The sequence below is a fragment of the Benincasa hispida genome, chromosome 3 (assembly GCF_009727055.1).
Source record: "Benincasa hispida cultivar B227 chromosome 3, ASM972705v1, whole genome shotgun sequence".
Taxonomy (NCBI): domain Eukaryota; kingdom Viridiplantae; phylum Streptophyta; class Magnoliopsida; order Cucurbitales; family Cucurbitaceae; genus Benincasa; species Benincasa hispida.
Window position 1 is genome coordinate 60,172,118 of NC_052351.1, and position 22,732 is coordinate 60,194,849.

The 22,732-nt window shown below is 33.7% G+C and overlaps 1 protein-coding gene across 3 annotated transcripts; it reads left to right on the plus strand.

The window, feature by feature from the left end:
• Positions 1 to 10,206: 10,206 nt before the first annotated feature.
• LOC120073750 (3-oxoacyl-[acyl-carrier-protein] reductase FabG-like) lies at positions 10,207 to 17,834 on the plus strand. Of its 3 annotated transcripts, none has more exons than XR_005480788.1 (4): positions 10,207 to 10,635; positions 10,981 to 11,210; positions 11,726 to 12,089; positions 17,200 to 17,834. XR_005480788.1 is itself a non-coding variant. In XM_039026578.1 (3 exons), the coding sequence occupies exons 1-3, from the start codon at positions 10,272 to 10,274 to the stop codon at positions 12,002 to 12,004; spliced, it is 873 nt and encodes a 290-aa protein (XP_038882506.1). In that variant the 5' UTR covers positions 10,207 to 10,271; the 3' UTR covers positions 12,005 to 12,294. The 3 variants fall into 3 exon arrangements, 1 of the variants encoding a protein (XP_038882506.1); XR_005480787.1 differs by lacking the exon at positions 17,200 to 17,834 and adding an exon at positions 15,909 to 16,285; XM_039026578.1 differs by lacking the exon at positions 17,200 to 17,834 and having other exon boundaries at positions 11,726 to 12,294.
• The last annotated feature ends 4,898 nt before the right edge of the window (positions 17,835 to 22,732 follow it).

Below are 22,732 nucleotides of genomic sequence, written 5' to 3' on the forward strand. Positions count from 1 at the left end.
GTACCTTTAACAACAATGGTGGCAGCAATAGTGACGTGGCCGAGGAAGGAACAATAATGGAAACTGACCCATTTTCAGAGTATGTGGCAAATATGGGCACTCTCCTATGGTATGTTATCATAGATATGACAAAGAATATTCTCTGGCTCAAAATTAGACCAAAGGCAATAACAATTCGTCTGGAAATAAAAACCTTGCTACGTTTGTCAATACTCAAAACTCCAACCTCTTTGCCATACCAAAAGTTATAGAGGATTCCAGATGGTATGTTGATAGTGAGGCTACCAATCATGTCACTGCTGACTTCAACAATGTTGAAAATCCTATTGAGTATGGAGGTACTGAGGTGGTAACGATAGGAAATGGTGATAAATTAAAAATTGCTTGCATAGGAAACTCTTACCTTACTGATGGAAAAAGTACTGTTAATCTTGAAAACATACTATGTGTTCTTGCTATAGCAAAAAATCTAGTGAGTGTGTCACAACTTGCTCAAGATGATAACGTTTTTATTGAATTTCATGGTGATTTTTATTTCATAAAGGATAAGGGCACGGGTCGAACTCTACTAAAAGGGTGCTTAGTGATGGGCTCTATCGCTTGGATGAGGTCGAAGTCAAGCCTGTTAAAGGTTTAAAGCAGGAAGGTTGGAAATAGCGACAACCATTGCATAAAAATAGTCATTCAGTAACCTTAATTTTATATGATGTTAGTCTCAATATTAATGTTGTTTAATCATAAGTTGTTTGGCATAGAAGGTTGGGTCACCCATCGACCAAAGTTTTAGAGTCTTTAATTAGAGAGTGTAATATTCAAGCTAAATCTAATGAAGAAGTTACGTTCTGTGAATCATGTCACTTAGGGAAAGTCCATGCTCAACCATTTTCAAATTTTGTGTCTCATGCCTCCAATCGGTTTGATCTTATTCACACTGATATTTGGGGACCTGCCCCTGTGACATCATCCAATGGCTATCGTTACTATGTGTCCTTCATTGATGACTACAATCGATTTGTGTGGATATATCCCCTCAAATAAAAAAAGTGTCACAATATCAATAGCTCAAAAAAAAGTGTCCCTATATTAAAGCCTTAAAAAGTGTCACAATAAAAAGTGTCACATTTCATCATTTTATTAAACTAATCAAAAATCAATTTCATGCAGATATTAAAGCCTTACAATCTGATAACGGGGTGAATACATTCAGGTTCATCAAGCATGTTCCTCCATGGGAATTATCTCACGTTTTTTGTGTCCCTACACGTCAGCTCAAAATGGTCAAGTGGAAAGAAAACATCGACGATTAGTTGAAATGGGTCTAACTTCTTGCATAGGCCTTCATGCCCCTGGTTTGCTAGTGTGACGCCTTTTTAACTACTGCCTACCTCATTAATGGGCTAACAGTGGTGCTCAAAGGTAAATCATCCCTTCAATTGATGTTCAATAAAAAACTGGACATTAATAGCCTAAAGACTTTTGGATGTGGCTATTTCTCGTGCTTACAACCCTACCAGACTCATAAGTTTTAATTTCATTATGAAAAGTGTACCTATCTTGGGCCTGAAGGATCTCTTACCGAAGAGTTCCATGAGCACGTTCGGATCACTCCGATCTCATAGTGACCGAAATACATATTATACATTCAAAACATACAGTTATGCAAACAAACACTAATTATCGGCATGCTATGAACAACAAATATAAATAACAAGGGAGAGAGTTTCATACCAGTTGAAGACAGTCTTCGACACTTTGGAACTCAACGTAGTGGAACCTTCCACGCGATCTACCAACGCCCAACAGTAGCACGAACACGAACGTCGTGGGGACGACACCACCAGTAAAGAGCCCCGGGTATTCTCAGAATGAGAACCCAAAGCGTGGTCTTTAGTAAATTTGGTAGATGAAAGAGGAAACACGAATCGTGTAGGCGATAAGTAAGTGGGAGGGAGAAAGATGCTATCGCGTAGCAGAATGCTTATCGTTTAGGAGAAGCTACACGATCGTGTAGGATTTACTGAACGATCGTTTAGAAAAAGGTATACGATCGTTTAGAAAAATTAGCACATACGATCGTTTAGAGAAGCTATGTGATCGTGTAGGAAATAGTGTGCGATCATTTAGGCGCGAGATGGACGATTGTTTAGGCGCGAGGAAACTATCATATAGGCTCTCGATTCTTTAAGCAATCGTTCTCTTTTTACCAACGTGCGCTCTTGAATTCTTTTGGACGATTAAACGATGGGATATTAAAAAATGAAACAATTTCATTTTTATTTCATCGGTTACAATAACCGACTCATTCCTACTAACCCACGTCCAAACGTGATTTTTGACTTAATTAAATTAATTAATAAATAAATATAATCATATTATATTTTTATTCTATAGTTTGATATCACATATCTACTAAATTATTTTCTCCTATACTTGATATAAATCATATTTATATCTAAATTCCTCCAAAATAATGTATCTCATACATTTAGCCAATTATATCATATATAATTAACCAGTCCAATTATATCATATATAATCAAACTTCCTCTTGTCAATTTAAACATTTCAAATTAACCCAAACACTGGTTTTCGACTTTATCCAATCTACCCAGGGGACCTAATGGACCTGTGGCTCGAAGCTTCAATGGTCCGTGAATAGCCAACTAAACTCTTTAACCACGAGATCCACCATCCGTTAACTGTCAGACATTCTACTAAAGACCAACAGCTAAACTTTTCTTACCACGGATATATTTCTGTGTCCATCGAATATAAACAATCATGAGTACGATGACACTTCACAGATGCTCATAAGTACAGTTAGGCCAAATTACTGTTTTGCCCCTATAGTTACATCTCACTCCTTAAGTACCACTGATTCCTCTAATGAACAATACAACATAGTCCAACTATGTGTGAACACCTCTCGGGCCAAGAGAAGGTCTGTGGCACCACATCGTTCAAGCGCTGGAATCAGCCTTTAAGGGAGCTATATATCTACTTGCCCCTGCTTCCGGGAAGGAGCAAATTCCATCTTGTGTGGCTAAGTTCCTAGCTCTCAAATCAGACAAATCCCCAAAATAGTAGGTTTGAATCAGAAACCTGGCCACTTGCACGTATACAAATCAAAGGACAGCCCTCAATGGCAGGAGTTCCCAACTCACTCAGGATTGAGGTCATGTTACTTATGGTCATCCTAGTGAAGTGAAGTCTCTATCATGAACAGTGTTATATAACGAGACGTTAACACTTCATGATCAGGTCTTATACAAACTCTTTGTATAGGACGCCCCCTCTCGCATGTCCCCTACACGAAAGATCAAGATCAGACCATCTGTGACAAGTCACAACACTTTTGACCATTCCATAAAGTGGGTTGCATCCATAGCGTTACCAGGATAAGGTTTCCCTCCTATATCCATATACTACAGAACATTTTCGTTATCACTCAAGACATGATTCACTTGTATGTCACCACATACATGCTTAAGTTACNCAAGCCCCGGAATCAGCCCTTAAGGGAGCTATCTATCTATTTACCCCTGCCTCGGGAAAGGAGTGAATTCCATCTTGTGTAGCTGAGTTCTCAGCTCCCAAATCAAATGAATCCCCAAAATGGTAGGTTTGAATCGGCGATCTGGCCACTTGCACCCATATAATTCAAAGTACCGCCCTCAATGGCAGAAGTTCTTAACTCACTCAGGATTGAGGTCATGTTAACTATGGTCATCCTAGTGAAGTGAAGTCTTTGTCATGAACGGTGTTATATAACGAGACGTTAACACTTCGTGGTCAGGTCTTATACAAACTCTTTGTATAGGACGCCCCCTCTCGCATGTCCCCTACACGAATGATCAAGATCATACCATCTATGACAAGTCACATCACTTGTGACCATTCCACAAAGCGGGCCGCATCCATAGCGTTACCAGGATAAGGTTTCCCTCCTATATCCATATACTACAGACCATTTTGGTTATCACTCAAGACATGCTCCACTTGTATGTCACCACATACATGTTTGAGTCACATATAGATAACCAGGGATTTTATATTTATTGGTTTGTGGTAAAGCAAATAAAACAAGCAACTGAGCAAAAAACAAGATGTGAAGTAAATATCATATATTATACAACACAAGCATTCGTACAAACTACTTATAAACTACAAGACACGAGACTTTAGGGCATCAACCCTAACAGGGCCAAGCCCATCTCACAAGGGATATAAATGCCTCAATCCTTCCAAAAAAATATTCGTATCCAGACATGTTTGATTCAATAAATAAGACTTCCCATTCAAATCCATTAGAATCAAAGCCTAATAGTCAAACTCCCAACCCAATCTTACAGCCCAACCAGACTTCTCTACAATCATAAATAATCTAACCTCATTAGATCAATCCAAGTCACTTTGTATAGGTCCACAACCTGAGTTGACAAACCCACCGGTCAATCCACCATCACCTGTTCCACTCAACTCAAGCCCACTTTCTTATCATCCCACGTTGGCCCAATCACCATCAGCTCATCTGCCCATACCCATACCTATAAGCTCGCCCACGTGTCCGAATGAAATTCAATCCACTAACACAAACCCATCACCATCCATGATACCCTCAGATTATTTTACCCTTAACTAGTCGTCTACCTCCCCATCTGAACACGAAAGAGCCGAAATCTTACCTTATAACACTCCAAATTTTTATTATTTATGTAATTTCAATAATTTTTATTAATTAAGGTCATTTTTGGAACTTTTGGACTTAAGTGTAATTGCGGGAATTTAATTATTGACGTTGAAATTATTTAATTTAGAAATTAAGGATTGACGTTGAAATTATTTAATTTGGAAATTAATGGATTGACGTTGAAATTATTTAATTTGGAAATTAATGGATTGACGTTGAAATTATTTAATTTGGAAATTAATGGATTAACGTTGAAATTATTCAATTTGGAAACTAATGGCAGGAATTAATTTCATTTTGGAAGGAAAGGGTGTTTCAATTTAATGGTTTAATCGGAGGGAAGTTATGAAAATTTGACTATTAATATCACACAAATTTAATTTGAAATTAATGTAAAAAATTAATCTCATTTTGGAAGGGGGTTATGTCATACAAATTTAATTTGAAATTAATATCAAGAATTAATTTCATTGTGGAAGGGGGTGAGTTAAATTCTTTGTGAATTGAAAATTTTACGGGAGAAAAGGATTAAAAGTTGGAAGTAGGATCTGATTGAAGGAAGAATTTGGAGATTGGAATATTGAGGGTGGTTGTTGCTCAGGCTTCATTGGGGAATTGAGTTCAAAGATTTATTATTGAAGATTGCTGCTTGGACTGATATCTGAATTTAGTATCAAGGTAAGTAATCTTATTACTGGAGCTGCCCTAGTACAAGGCAATGATAATTATGATTTATTGAGGATATATTTATAGTTTGATGTTTATGTATGCTTTGCTGACATGAAGGTTTAAAAAACTAGTTGCGCATAGAGATGTTTGAATACTAGTATGATTTGAGTATATTATGTTTTAGAGCTATGATGAAGAAATTTATATGCATGTTATAGAACCATGATGATGAGATGTATATGTATGTTATGAGACTAGGATGACAAGAGGTATATGTACGTTGTAGAGTCATGATGATGAGAACTATATGTATGTTATAGAACCATGTTGTGATACTTGTGATGTTGAGATTGTGATAGTGTCCTCACTAATTAGTTAGATGCTCACAATATTGTGTTCCCTTTGGGATTCATCAAATATTGTGTTTCCTTCGGGATTCACCAAATTGTGTTTCCTTTGGGATTCACCAGATATTGTGTTTCCTTCGAGATTCACCAGGGGTTGTGTTTCCTTCGGGATTCACCAGGGATTGTGTTTCCTTCGGGATTCACTAGGTTATGTTTCCTTCGGGATTCACCAGAAGTAGTGGGCATACTTAACTACCGTAGGATAGAAATAAGTTTTTCATGTATGTATGTGTCCCATGAGGACTAGAGCAGTTTAAATGTTCCACCAGAGGTAGGCATCTAGAGGACATAGATGCCTAGCCTGACCCCAGTAGTGGGGTTACTTACTGAGTATTTTATACTCACCCTTTCTCATGTTTATGTTTCAAGTAAGGGTAGGGACGCACCGGTGAATGAAAGGAGGAATCCATTAATGAGCCACTAGAGACCAGTTTTATACTTCTGCTCATGATATTTAGATTTCTTTTTATGTTTTTCAACTTTCAGTTTTGATATTTGAAACTTACTATTAAGATTTATTTTCAAACCTATTTATTATCATTTATGATTTATGGGTACCCTATCGTCTATTTTCAATATTTGAATTTAATGAATATCTTTTGAATTTACCTTATTTAGACATTCTTTGACTTGAAAGCTCCAAAGAAGACTGAAACTGACCCCTCTTAGTTATTTAGTTATTATGCTAGGTAAAAGAAGGGGGAATAAGCAGACCCCTACTTAAGTAAGTGTGAGAGGAAAAGGGACAAAGACTCCGTTTTTTCCTTTTTTCGAATGGTAAATATTTCTCAGACATTTAATTCACTAAAAAATGGTGTCATTTTAAGTTCCATGCATGCATGTGTTTAATAACGGCCTAACTTGAGTCCTAGGGGGTCGGGCCATTACATACCTAATCCTCAAAACTGTAATCCTCTACCTTCAATCATCTCCACTCATTTAATGACAACCAGAGGCAAAGCAGACATATTTAAACTCAAGGTTTATGTGCCACGAAATACCACAAACTAGAAACTTACAAAACCAACGAGGGTCGAAGATACAATTGTCACACCAGAGCAGAAGGCGGTGATGGATAGTGAGTATGCAACTCTCATAACAAACAAGACATGGAATCTTGGACAAGGCCATATATGATTTAAAACAAGTGCCCAGGGCTTGGAATCACACTCTCCATAATGTACTTCTCAAATGAGGATTCTCGAACTTCAGGTCGGACACTTCTTTATTCACCTTTCAAAATTATAAATTTGTTATCTTTCTGCTGATATATGTTGAACAATCTAATACTTATCACGCGACTGATTCAAGCTCTAGATAAGGCCTTTGCCTTAGAATATCTAAAAGTTCTTCATTATTTCCTTGGAATTCAAATCCACTATTTGGAATCTGGGTTTCTTCTTAATCAGGCCAATTATATTAAGGATCTAATCAATAAACTAAATTTGATAGATTTAAAACCTGCAGCTACTCCGAGTATCTTAGGAAAGCACTTGTCATCCTCTGATGGAGTTCCACTTGATGACCCATCCATCTACCGAAATACTATTAATGCCCTCCAATATCTCACTCATACCAGACCCAACATTGTGTATATAGTCAACCACCTAAGTCAATTTCTTCAATTGTCAACTAACATCCACTGGTAGACCATCAAAAGTTTATTGAGATATATAAGTGGAACTAAACACGTTGGCATTCTGTTTCAACCAAGCAATAATCTCCATGGCTTTTTCGATGTTGATTGAGCATACATTGATGGTCAATATTGTTGCATATTGTATTTACGTGGGTGGAAATCTAGTCTCTTGGTCATCCAAAAAGCAAACAGCTGTTGTCAGGTCCGACATGGAGTTAGAATATAGGGCTCTAGCCACTGTTTCATCTGAAATCATACAACTTCAACAATTGTTAGGCAAAATGGGCATGAAGGAGTCTCAAACTCCTATATTGTGGTGTGATAATCTCAACGCCAGTGCCCTTGCCACGTCCAGAGCAAACATATTGAAATTGATGTCCATTTCGTGAGGGATCAAGTTCTTTGAGGGTCCCTTAATGTAACAACGGGCTGCCTAATAAAACCTCTGACTCATTCTCAATACTTTTGTCTACGTTCCAAACTTGGTATAGTTGACCTACCTTCTAGTTTGACGGGGATATTAGGAAGAATGCCAAGAAGGATGAAGCTAAAGAGTTAGAGAATGCCAACTCAGATCTGAAATGCCATGTCAAAGGAAAAAAGCCATGTCTGAAGGATTTGTCAAGAAATTTTTTGTTATGAAGTTGTTATGAAGATTCCATCCTTAGCCTCTAAAACTAGGCCATAGGGGGTGTTCATAAGTTGAGTTGGGTTGGGTTGAAAGATTTTTTAGACCAAACCCAATAACACTTATTAAAAAATGAACCCAACCCAACCCAAGCATGAAATATTTGGGTTGGGTTGATTCGGGTTAATCGGGTCATTTATTTAAAATTTTGTTCTAAAAAGAAGCAAAACGTAAATATGTAAAAATTTAATTTAATTATTTTCATATATTGATTTAAGATTAACAACTCAATTTCAATTTATATAATGAAAATTTTCTTTCTACAAAGAAACTAATTTTGAAAGTTGTTGAAGAATAAATTATTCAAAAAATATTAGAATTAAATAAAATTAAAATCAATATATGTATAAATAATTGTGTTATAATTAATAAAAAAAATTTAAAATTAATAATAAATTCGGGTTGGTTCGAGTTAGTTTGGGTTATATTAGGTGAACTCATGAACCAATCCAATCCATAAAATTTTCATTTATTTGAACTCAACTCAACCCAAATGAGTTGATAACCCAACCAAACTGCACGGGTTGGGTTGGGTTGATCGATTTTTTCAGGTCATCAGATTTTTTGAACACCCCTACTAAGCCATCTGTATTTTACATTTAGATTTTTTTTTTATTGTAATTCTTATTATTTATCTCTCACCAAATTAGGGCAACTATATATAAATTAGGCATATTGCCTCTCAGAATCGATCAAGGAAAATCGAGAGAGAATTTCTCTCCAAGATTACCCGAGTATTGTAAACTTTGAGTCATGGCAGTGTAACTTGAGTTCTTGCTAAAGAAGTAGAGATTTAATATTTTTTTTATCTGAAATAGGCTCCATGATTCTCTAAAATTTACTTGAAAGTCGAGACTATTTCAACAACGAAGTCAAAGTCTATGTTGATGTTCGTGTTTCCATCAATTTCAAATATATACAGTAAACAATAAAATTATAAAAATATAACTTTGTTTTTTTAGTACAATATGAGATGAAGTTTTCAAACCATAGATCTCTTGATTGCTAACACATATTTTATACTAGTTTAGTTGAATTCACTTTTGGTGAAATATAACTTTATTTTTTTTATTGAATATATATATTTTTTAAATTTCTATATTGTTATCACTCATCACATGATCACATGAATATTTAAAATCTAGACATAAATAATAATTTTATTTTCATGTATGGCCACATGTGGAAACAAAGTAAAGTCACGTTTTATGACATAAAATAACTAAAAAAGCTAACATTTAATAGTGTGTTTGGGGTAAGAACAGTTCTAAGACTATAATAACTACATTTTGTTACCGTAAATACTATTTTGTATTCCATAATTAGCTATAGTCAACATTATTTCAAAATTTCTATTTGCTACATTATTTACTATTTGTTACAGTTTTTATTATTTTACATTTATCATTTTTTTTATTCTTTGCTACAGTATTTTAATTTCTCTCTCAAATTAAAATAGTTTAAACCTCAAACACATACTATTATAATTCAAACTAAAATAATCTACACTCCAAACATAAACTATTATAATCCAATTATAATAACTAAAACTATAATAACCAACTTCTTGCTTCAAACTCCCTAATTTTTTTTTTTTTTTTTGGATATTTTTCAGAAATGCGCCAAAAAAAATCATATTGGACAAATAGCACTATTTTTTACCAATTATTTTAAAATGTCATCTTGATTACATCTCAGATCATTTTTGTTAGGATAAAATGTGTTATAGATGTATGATACTACAAAATAATAATTATACAAAATTCTTAACATAATACATTGGAGTTGGAGGTTAGTTTCATATCATTTCATTTATATTTTAAAATTAAATTATTTTCGCCTAAAGTTAGGTACAATTTTTTAGTATCGTTAATTTCATACCATTGATGAATAAGAATAATAAATAAATAAACAAAACTCATTTTACCGAATGGAGATAATGCAGATTGCAGAATAATAGAAAAGCGTAAAAAAAAAAAAAAAAAAAAAAAAAAAAAAAAAAAAAAAAAAAAAAAAAAAAAAAAAAAAAAAGTAGGCCACTTTGATAATATAATTAAAAATAAATAAAAATAATTTTTTTCCCTTTTTTTTTCCTTATTTATTTCCACTACAATCTGCAGCGCTTTTTATTGAATCAGTCAATCATCTTCTTCCTTTCTGTTTCCTTCACCAGAAGTTATGGCGGTACGGCAGCAATCTTCAGCTACTCAGCTCGAGCCTTGGAACTGCCTTCACGGCAAAGTGGTGATGGTCACCGGAGCCTCGTCGGGGCTTGGCCGTGAGTTCTGTCTCGATCTTGCTAAAGCCGGTTGCAGAATCGTCGCTGCCGCACGCCGAATCGATAGACTCCAATCTCTCTGTGAAGAAATCAATCGCCTTAATGTCTCCTCATCTTCCTCCGTCGCTCCGGTTACCGGTCCTAGAGCCGTGGCTGTGGAGCTCGATGTTAGCGCCGATGGAAAGAGTATCGAGAAATCCATAAAAAATGCTTGGGATTCGTTCGGCTTCATCGATGCCTTGGTGAATAATGCAGGTTTTAGAGGTAATCTCTTTATTCGAACTTCAAATTTATTCTCTCTTTAGTTCTGGAGGAAAGGTAGGTAGGATATTCAAAATTTCGGTAGGTTTTGATCGGAATCTCTAGTAGAAGGTCTAACGGAGTTCGATTATAGTAGTTAAGATTCAATTGATTGCAGCATAATCTGGATTATGACTTGATCTTCAAGAAGAGTTGAAAATTTCTGATGTTTGTGATAAGTCTGAAAAATTATTAGGCCAGATCAGTAGTGAAGGGTTATTTAACTGAGTTCTTCCTTCATTCTGATTGAAGAAGAAGGCTATTTTGCTAACTCTGTATTTCAACGGTGATTTCCTTGTATAATCACAGGCACAGTGAAGACATCTTTGGAATTGTCTGAAGAGGAATGGGATCAAGTGATGGGAACAAATCTTAAAGGTTCTTGGTTAGTATCAAAGTATGTGTGTAGTCATATGCGTGACTCCAAACGAGGTGGATCTGTTATCAGTATTTCTTCCATTTCTGGTATTGAAAGAGGCCAATTACCTGGTGGCCTTGCCTATGCTGCTTCAAAGGCAGGCATAAACACTTTGACAAAGGTATATGTTTATTGGTATGGACTAGTTTTCCCTCTAGATGTTGAAGTTGGGAAGTATGGATGTATCTAGTTTGTGTTTGAAATGCTACATTAGAAGTGTTAGTTTGTGTATAGTTTATGAAGTTATAATTTGTAGAACCATGGAGCTCATGAGGTGAGTGTTTTCATAGTTGGATTAGCCCTTCATGAGTTTAACATAAGCTTAGTTTCACATTCTCATACCATTCAAATCTAACTTTAAGCCAAACACATTCTCAATCATTGTTAAATTGCTGATATAATTAAAATTTCCCATAACCCATCAACTTAAACTTTAGGGTCTATCGATGATTTAGCATAGTATAAAAGCAGGAGATAATGTGCTTAAGTCCACAAGTGAAGGCAGTGTAAAGTGTACTTATGGGTCAATGATATTTTCAATTTTCGCAATTAGTTGTTCATCATGGATGGTTTGATTTGAGTATTTGTATTGTGCTTGCTTGTGTAGTTCATGTTATAATTTGTTTGAATATGCAGGTTATGGCTCTTGAATTAGGGCCATACAATATCAGAGTAAATTCTATAGCGCCCGGACTGTTTAAATCTGAGATTACAGAGGGTCTCATGCAGAAAGATTGGCTAAATACTGTAGCCTTTAAAACTAGCCCTTTAAGGACATTTGGTACTTCTGATCCAGCATTAACAACACTCATCCGATATCTGGTGGACGACTCGTCTAGATACGTCTCGGGCAACATTTACATCGTCGATGCTGGAGCTACATTACCCGGTTTCCCAATTTTCTCATCCCTTTGAATATTTATGGTCCAGTTGATGATCTTGTTTAGTGAAAGATCAGGCTTAGAATTGTCAGATCATCTCCTACCTGAAAATTTGAAAGGTAATTTCTTTGAATTTGTACTTTTTTTTGTTTAACACAAATTGATTGCAGCTTCAGGATTCTCCATTAGTTTAGCTACTTGAAATAATGTCCACTTCATTATTTAAAAAAAAAAAAAAAAAAAAATTATGTGGTAGGTGAATGGGTATCTTAAAAGTTTTGGTACCATTATTTAATTGAAATCCTATTGTCTTTCTTCCCTTAATTTATTTGGACTCTTTAACCTATACCATGTGAAGAATAATACAAACAGGGAAAAAAGATTTTAAAAAGATAATAATAAACAATAAAATTGTTTGCATATATAATAAAATAAAAGTTATGTGAATATAACTGTGCAAGCTTTATTTACTTTTGTGTTTGGTAGGTTTTTGTTTGTTACTATCCGTTCTATTTTGGTGGTGTTTTGTTTCTACTTTGATAGAAGTCAATTTCTCTTTTTAACAATTTAATACCTTAGCAAAATAATTATGATAGAATTTTGGTTCTCACTTGTTGAAGTTTAAGTTATGTAATTTCAAAGATTAATCATGTACTTTCAATAAAACTTAAAATTAAACTTAAACTTAGTCCCTACTATTAATTTATTTGTTATTTTTTTAAAGAAGAAACTTTTTTTTATTATCTGCTAGCATTTTTATGGTAAATTTTGGGAATATATTCACATATTGTATTTTTATTACATGAAAATTATTACTATTGTTTAACCAATCTAGATCAAATATAATTTTGATGGATTTAATTTAAGATTTATTGTAAATACAAAGGTTGAAATTGAACGTACGAGAATAAAAATGATATTTTAATCCAAAAATTTTAAGGGGTAACTAGACAAATGTCTTATTTTAAAATCAAAATTGGAAAAATATCTAATCATAGTTTTTATCCTAAAAATGTCTAAACATAAAATATTACATTAAATTACACCATAATTATTTGGAAACATGGACGAATATATCCTTCACAATAGTTAGAATTACACAATATTTAAATGTAACGAATCCAATCAAACAAATCTAATCCAAAAGTTGAAATCTGCCCTAAAGAAAGGAATCATAATCTCCAAATTAACAAATTATTCATCCGGCATTAATAAAATATACTTCTTTTTAAGAAATCAAGAATTATATAGTTTTTATGAAAGAAAAATACAAAATTTGACCTAAAGGCAAGAAAAAAAAAACTACCATGTATTCGAAAAACAAAAATTGGTAAACAAAAAACATAAAAATAAGGGGAAAAAAAACATAATTCTAATCGGTATACATTTGTGGAATCAAGAGAGAGAAAATACAATACATCTCAAAGAAAACCTGATTTCCCCCTACAAAATCTAGAAAAATAAACCCACCCATTCTCTTCTCCCATTTAAGTTTTATGCCAAATAAATATCTTGTATACTTAAAATTCTTTTTAAAAATACTGTCCCTTTCAATTTGGAGCTTCTTATCATCCACAATAACTCGAACATTCAGAATTATCGACTCTCTCACATACACTCTTCTTAAATTGGAAACTTTACTTTATTAAAATACAAGTCCTAAAATTCTTTTCGAACAGATATCTTATACTAAAAGTAGTTAAAATAAGTTTAGTTACCCCAACACTACACAAATACCTTGTACTTAAGATAAAAAATTTCAACAGATTAAGTCATGCTACTACCTTGTACATAAAAATATCTATACACCGAATTAGCCCATGGATATTTACAATATACCTTCAATTTCGTTATATATATCTTGTACTGGGTCATGCAACAATTTTTTTTAATATACGTAAAATGCTATTATGTTCAATTGGATCATTGAACTTGCAATGTTCACCAATTTGTTGTAACCCAAACTAGAATCCCTCCCTCATGGACATGGCCAACCCACCATTTCAGTGTAACCCAAACTAAAACCCCGGTCGCCTACAATCATAATTGATCAAATTTGAGACGCTTGCGAAAATTGATGACCTAAATTAGGGGCTCTTCCAAGTTAACTATGGGAATAAGTGGGTTTATGTTAGCTCCAATGAAACTTTGCCGCCTCTTAATTCCATATCGCACATCATTTCTGTTTGAGAATGATGGCCCATATGGCCCATTACAGAAAGGAAATTGCTGAGATATCGGATCATAAATAAAATAAAATCCACCTAACTTTATGTCTCTCATTCGTGTCATCATCTTCATTAGCTTGCTAATATACATATTTTGACAATATTACCAATAGAGATATGAGAGAGTAACATCGTATTAACAGAAATCTCGTGTAAATATTGTGGATATATTATTAACATATTATAAAAATATTGTGGATACTAGGCTAGATACATCGTGGACGTCTATCAATGTTAGTGGAATTTTTCTATATTTAAAAATATTTTTTTCAATACTTTTCTATATTTAAAAGGAATCTTACATTTTTACAATATTTAACTTCAATCCATGTGAGTTTTATTTTTTTACCATAAAAAACTTTTATTTTCAATAAATAAAATAGAAAATAAAACACAAAAAAAAAAACTTATCTTTTAATCTAACTTTTGTAGGGAATGTTTACATCATTTCACTATTTACATCAATTCAAGTTTAAAGTTTCAATTAATAAAATATGAACAAAAAACTTGCAAAAAACCTATGTTTTAGTCCCATGGTTATAGTGGGCATAACACATTGATGCACATACAGAGACCGAAACTTCCTTGTGAGAGCAAAGGAGACTTAAACTCAGAATTTATGTATTATCTACATTATTTAGAGTATCCTCATTTAGATGGATCTTGGTTTGATCCAAGGTATCCTCTTATATTCGTATCACTAGGGTCGACGTTGATATTCATGCATGATACCTCCAATTATAATAAAAAATTTAAATATACTATAACTCGAGAGCAATATTGTCATTATCAAATATATTATGTCAATATTGACCTTCTAGGTCAATATCTTATTATTGAAGCTTGTATTTGATATTTCATTTGTTTGACCTAAACTTTACCAATGAAATATTCACTTCATATTCATTAATAATCATATTTGACTTCTAACTATTGATTTATATGCTTAAAGTTGTAGTTTATTGCTTAAATAAGTTTGTTATGAAGTTTCATAAATCAAAATACAATATTTTTTAAAATTTTGTTTTTGGAAATTTGTTGATATATCCGTAAATTTGAGATTATAATATTGATACGAATATCAATATTTTCGTCCTTGTTCATATGAGGTGTTGCGTAATTATTTAGTATTTTCCACACTGACCCTCTCCATATTTGTATTATTAAAGCGTTTGTTATTGGAGTATAATTGCCTTATTTTTTACAAACAAATCTTGAACAACATATTTATGTAACATGTTCCGTGTCGTGCTAATTCTTCCTTGAGATTGGTTCCTTAGATGTTGATATGTGTAATGCATAGTTACTTGTGTGTTTTCTTCTCCTCTATGACATGTCATACAACATGTGTAACATTGTCTGTGACATTATTAATTGACGAACAGACAAATCTGAACAACATTTTTCCCTTATCTATCAGTAAAATTTTCCATATTTCGTGGTCTACTGTATTTTTCCTTGCAGAGTGGATTTATTCTTTCCTTGAATATATTCTCAATCCTACCAAATATATATGATGAGTTTGTTCAGTTTTAGCGTTGACCGTTTTGAAAAATATTCAAGTCATTGCCTTGTGTTTGTGTTGAGAAACACAAGTATGTCAATCTACGAGATTGTGAAGCTTTCACCATTGTTGATCTTGAACGTCTCTAGATCTTCTTGATTTGTTCAAAACGAGTTATGTTTTTGTGGTGGTTGAACTTTGATTAGGAATCTTTGTTGATCTTGAAGTTGTGCCATTGATCGTCATTGAAGCGTGCTTCATGGGAAAATTGGTTGGTCTTAAAGGGAATCTAAGATATCATCTCTTGAGAAGAGATTCTCTAACTTAGGGGAGTCTAAGTTTATAACGTGAAGAGATATTCACAAGAAGGTAGGAAGATACTAGTAGAGGAGTCTCATACTTAGGGGGAGCCTAAGTGATCATTCACTAATATACATTTATTTATGATGTCTCTGAAAATGCTATAACATCCTGTGTGACAAGTTTGGTCGTGTGTTAGATAATCTATTTTTTTCATATATATTGCAGCCGAGGATGTAGATGAGGTTAGTGTTGATGGAGTTATATACTAAGGGTATGTTTGGATCACATTTTCAAGTGTTAAATTTAAAAAATAACTCATTTTGAAAAAAAAATGGAGTGGTTAGCAACCACTCAAAATAGCTTTTGAACTCTTTTTATCAAAAGGATTTAAATAAAAATGGATTTTTTAAAAAAAAAAACACGTTTTTTCCTCAAGTCGATTCAAACGGGCCCTAAGATTTGAATATGACCAATCTTAGAAAGTATTTTTATCACATTTTAGGGTATATTTGATAGTGATTAAATAGTTAGATTTGCTTTTTTTCATTTTCAAAATTACTGATAAAATGCTTTTAATCATTGGAAATCAATTTTAATAGTATGAATAATATATTTAAAAGTGAAATTAAACAATGAATTGATTTTGAATGATTAAACTTGTCTTTCGAAATAATTTTAATACAACAAAAGTAATTTTAACTATTTCAAAATCACTTTCAAACATTCATTTATTCATTTTGCTTTGAGTTATGGATTGAATTTGGTTGAGTTTGATTAGTTTATTTCAATGTTCTACCTAATTAGTATTATTGTAGCTATTTTCTTCCTTGCGTAGGATAACACTCATTATTCTTCATAGGAAGGAAATTTCATTGATGAATTTTGGATAATGATTTTTTAAAAAGAATAATTAAGCCTAAAAAGGGAAGAATACCCTAGAGGCTTGACCAATTAAGCCACACTTTAAGTTGGCAAAATATGGTATGTTGGTACAAGCAACTATCCTCTTCAAACTTTATGAAGCTTTAGAATGTTGAGGAGAGTTATTAAATCTATAAATTTTTAGTTCCGAAAATTAATTAATATGTGGAGTTAATAATTTATTTAGGATGCAAAGTTGTTTAATCTGGTTTTGGAAAGTTTGTCCTATATACCATATGGTCTTCTTCACTTCTAATTTATGTGAGATTGTAGAACAATGTTTGCATATTCAACGCGATTAAGGACATATGAAGTCGAGCAACGGGATTAAGGGCGTATGAAGTCGAGAAATTGAAAATGATTTCATTTTGGTGTAACAAAAAATGATACTTTTATGATATTTTGTGTAGATATATTAATATCCCATCGTTTTAAAAATTGTATCGGTTGAGAATGTGGAGACAAAACTTTGTCGTGGAGATAATGGACTAGGCCCATTTATGGTTTGGCTTCTTAACATATATATATATATATATATTTAAATTTGAGAGAAGTGGGTGCTGCAAATCAAAAAAAAATGACGACCTCCTTATTTGAAGTGATCAAGCACACCATCTGCGACAGTGGCAACCATTCTTCGAAGTTTTTTTTTTTTCATTTTTAAATCTTGTTTATACCATCTGGGTGTGCGACTGTGGACATCGGGATGTAGTACTGGGATCAAATATTTCGTGTTGGACTATTTGGAAGAAATATGTGGCGTGAGTCTTGGAACCATTGCAATTTTCATCATAGTAATACCTGTAATTGTAGAAGACTCGTAGTCTCGAGTTTGGGTCGAACTAGTATATTTTTAGTGTTTTTCTTTCTTTCTTCTCTTAATTATTATTATTTTATGATTGTTGATATTTTTTGCTTTAACCCGTGGAAATGTAAATTTTAGATATAATTTAGTTTTCGTATTTTATTTATATCTAAGTATAAATTCCCAACAAGTGGTATCAGAGCATTTTGGTTCAGAAGTCATGGGATTAATAGAGCTAAGAGGTTTTGACGGAATCGTGAAATTTGATGGGAAAAATTTTGGGTATTGAAAGATGCAAGTTAAAGATTTCTTGACTTGCAAGAAATTGCATAAAGCATTAAAAGAGAGACCGAAAGGGATCTCAGATGAAGATTGCGAGAACTTGAATGAAGCAGTTACAATCATCAGGATGTGTTTGTCAATGAATGTTGCTAGTCTTATAGCCAATGAGACTAATGCAGTGAAGTTGATGGAAGTGCTTATAAATAGGTATGAAAAACCATCTGCCAATAGTAATGCTTATCTTCTGATGAAGTATTTCAACATGCAAATGGTTGAGAATGCTTCTATACATTCCTATATTAATGAGGTTACCACTTTAATTAATCAGTTAAAATTTATTAAGATAGAATTACTAATGAGTTGCATGCTATTTAGTTATTGATGTCTTTACCTGATAGTTGGGAGACCATGAAAATTGCGGTGTCTAATTCAATTGGGAATAACACTTTAAAGTTTTTGAGAATTTGTGATTTAGCTATATCTGAAGAAATTCTTAAGAAGGACATTAGTAAAGAATTTGCTGTAGGTTCAGCTTTAGCAGTGACTAAAGGTAAAGGCAGGATATACTATGAAATGATGTGTTAAGTAGCAGTAATAAAAAGTGGAAGAATAGGAATAAGGAGATAGAGTTTTATTATTTTCGTAAGAAAGGTCACTTCAAAATTCAGTAGGAAACTAGAAAAGGATCAGAAAAGAAAACAGGAGGTAAATCGAGTTGAAACTAAAGAAGTAATGATAAATCTGGTTGAAACTGATGAAAAATTAATTAATGATGTCTATGCCTGTGTTGAGAGTAACACACAAAAAAGTAGTCACTCATCAGAATGGATAATTGATGTGGAACTTCCATACATATAGCTTCAAATAGGAGTCTATTCACATCTTTCACATCAGGACATTGTGGTCTAGTGAGGATGGAGAATTGTAGAGTTTCCAAAATAGATGGAATTAGAAATATTAATTTGAAGATAGAGGGTGGCGAAAAGTTAGTACTACGAGATGTCAGGTTTGTGCCTAGGATGAAGTTCAATCTCATCTCTATTGGCAAATTGGATAATAAGGGCACAGGTGTGAGTCTGGCAGTCGCCATTATAAACTCGTGTTGGAATCCCAAGCAATGGTAGTCGGCCACAAAAATTCCACACTGTACAGATGTCGATTTAGTGTTGTCAGAGGATCAAAGTGACGGTGGATGCCAGTTAAAGCTCTAGATGACAGGTGTAGAGGTACAGTTGAGCTAGCAACATTGATAGCTAGTGTTGATAAGTCAGATCAAGGCATGAGTTCAAGAACAATTGAGAAGCCTGAGAGAGGAAGTTGATGGCTATCACGAATCCCCAGTTGTCAGATAGACGAATGGATTGATGAAGTCGTATAGGCGAGTAAGGGCATCAAAGTAAAAGACCAAAGCATTTGCTAAGGTCAAGAATAAAGTCTTTTCTTGACAACAAGATTGAAGGAAGGAGTCAAACCATTTGCAGAATGTATCTTCTTCAAGAACATGTGTTTAGGAGTGAAGAAGATGTTAGTTGATACCACTTAGTTGAAGAGGGAGTACATGACTGTCTTTTATGTATGGAGGATAGTTCCACATAGCTTGCTCATACCTCAGGGCAAGAACAGATGAGCTACAATTACATTCTGATAGTTTCTTGTTTTATTACTTTGTTGGTTTTACGGGTTTTAGGTTGAACCTTGGAGTTTGCCAAGAAGATCAAAGATAACAATTGTAGTGGGAGTTGAGTCTTGAAGTTTTCCAAGATGATGAGTTTTAATGTAGTGGGAGGCAAGATTGTCGTTTTGTTTTGTCTCCAAGACACACACACACACATAGCTGGAAGCTAACATAAAACGTTTGTTCATCTCCATTTGTTAACCTAGCTTTCATATAATCTTCTAACATATCATATCTAAGCATATCATTAGCCGAGAGAGATACCCTTTTGCTCAACTCCCAATCATAACCTAAACTAAGGTGTGGACCTTTTTGCCATCACCTTTTAACTAATCTATATTTGAGGGAGAGACCCTTTTTGTTCAGCCCTTTGCCCTATTCTTCTTTTAAGGGTGAGCCCCTTTTGCTCAACCCTTTATCCTAGCCTTGTCTAAAGGGAGAGCAATATATATATATATATATATATATATATAAAGAGAAGTGGGTGCTACAAATAAAAAAGAAATTGAGGGCCCCCTTATTTTAGGTGATCAAGTAGATCATTTGCAGCGGTGGCAACCATTCTTCTTTGAAGGTTTTTTTTCCTCTTTTTTAAATCTTGTTTATACCGTCTGAGGGTTATTTAGATTGGGGGGTTGTTTTGAAATTTAATTGGGGAAAAGGGTAGCTTTCGAACTTATTTAGGGAAAAAGGGGAGCTTTTTGTCCCCATCCGAATGCGTCTTTGCATTCGGGAATATTTTATTTTTTTCCCCCNGGGTAGCTTTCGAACTTATTTAGGGAAAAAGGGGAGCTTTTTGTCCCCATCCGAATGCGTCTTTGCATTCGGGAATATTTTATTTTTTTCCCCCCGTACTCAATGCGTCTCTTCAAGAGACGCATTCAACAATATTTTTTTCCCACATTGAATGCATCTCTTGAAGAGACATATTCATTAAAAAAAATTTTTAAAAAAAGACGTGTTTCTTGAAGAGACGCATCCCTAAAAAAAATAAAATAAATAAAAAATATTTTTGCTATTATTTTTTTCATTCTTTTAACAACTCGAAACCAACGCTTTCATTACTTATGTTTTTTTACAGTTAATAATATTTTATTTTTTTAACTCTAAATCATTCATACCTAAAATCAACTATCTCGCTAATCTCGTTTTTTATTTTGATAGTAATATTACTAGTTTTTTTAACCGTATAAACAATAATGTTATTTTGAAATTAAGAAATTGCTATGATTGATTTGATATACTCAATATTAATTTTTAATTTCAAATTTTTTTTTTTTTTTTTGTTTAAAGTTGTTAGAAACTTATGCAAAAATATAGATATTAACTTTCGACTATTGTAAATAATAGTCAAGGTTCTTTAGGATGTGTTGTAGACTACAAGTGCATTTTCGTAATTGAATTTCATTAATAAATTTAATCATATGTACAATGTTCTTTATTCACGACTGGAAGAATATCCTCTATTACGCCTAGATCGATCATGTTAAGTGACATAGTGTCCACGATCGCCACACCCTCTTACACTTGGTGGTTGACTTTCCTCTGGAAAGTGTATACTCTCACTACGTTGTCGATATGTAACATACTGGTCATGGATGTTTGGTTGGACATGTGAAGTTTGTCCTTCTTCCATGCTTAGTGTACTGAGGGTTGTTGGAAAAAAATCAAATGTTAAGGGAGAGGACATCATGGAAGTGTATTGATCGAGTGACGTTGTTGGATATTCATTCCGAACATTAGGTCGAATAGGGACATCCTCATGTCTTGCTGGATCACCTTGTTCTTCCATTGGAACGTCACCATCGAAATATCACACTTGATATATCGAGGTGAGTCTATGAAAGGCTCTTTGAGCAGATATTGGCAAATTTGGAAGCATGACCTGAAAAAGAATTGAATAACAAGTTAATGACTTTAAAATTTATTTGGTGTGCAATGAAGAAATAAAATCAAACAATCATAGTAAACAATAAACTCATACCAACAAGTGATAGGATGCTTCTGCTTTAGTTATATATCGCCTGCTCACAGTGGAATACCATTCAATATATCCAGGCTCAGTACCTACACCGTTGTTAATAAGAGATCCATTCACAACCAAACTGTGTCGATTTTCTCATATTGTAATTTGAGGAGCCAGATATGCAATCCAGTCTCGCTCATGCCTGCCCCTTAGATCGTGTGAATGAAGTCGGGCGTCCGTGTTGCAAGGTTGAGGAATTTGTTGCAACATCCCAAATTGATGCATCGCATGGTCTGGGTGATGCCACTCCACAACGAAGAAGCATATGAGTGGACATCTGGATGTCCATATCTCATTGCCATCGAGGCCGTATGGCAGCAATAGTTGGATCAGATGATTATATGACTCCCAAATAATTTACATGCATATATGTCAAAAAATGAATTCACCAAAAGATTGAAACATTATGAATATATGATATATAAATGAATAAAATATTACCTGGTTAGGCATATGTGTATCAAGTATGTGCCTATACTGTACTAGAACATGTGTAGGTGCTCTAATTACAGAATAGTTATCATTTCATCTACAACAATCAGAAGTTAAATTTTAGCTATTAGTATTTCATAATGAAAACAACAATAATGAGGTAAATATGCTTACCTTACTGCAAGTGGTCAATCGCCTAAATTATTCTCGTATCTATGGAGTCGTTGAGGCCCTAAAAGAGGAAATCGATCCCATGCCCAAATTTGTAGCAATAAAAGTGGGCCTGCAATGTCTTTTCCATCTATAATTGCACCCTTGCATAGTTGCCTATACAACCATGCAAGACATCCAGCACCCAACTGTAAGTCCTGACAACATCAAAATCCACCAAGAGAGGAAGATACATCAGGTGCACTCTGCTGTTGGATTTGTCGGGAAATACTAATCCTCCAATCAACGTGAGAATATATGCTCAAGCATATCGTTGCAGGTCCTCTTCATCTACATGGTCTGGTAGATAGGTGAAGTTGTTAAATTGATCAGTTAACCATGGCAGGCTTAGACGACCTCCCTTAAGAATGGCTTC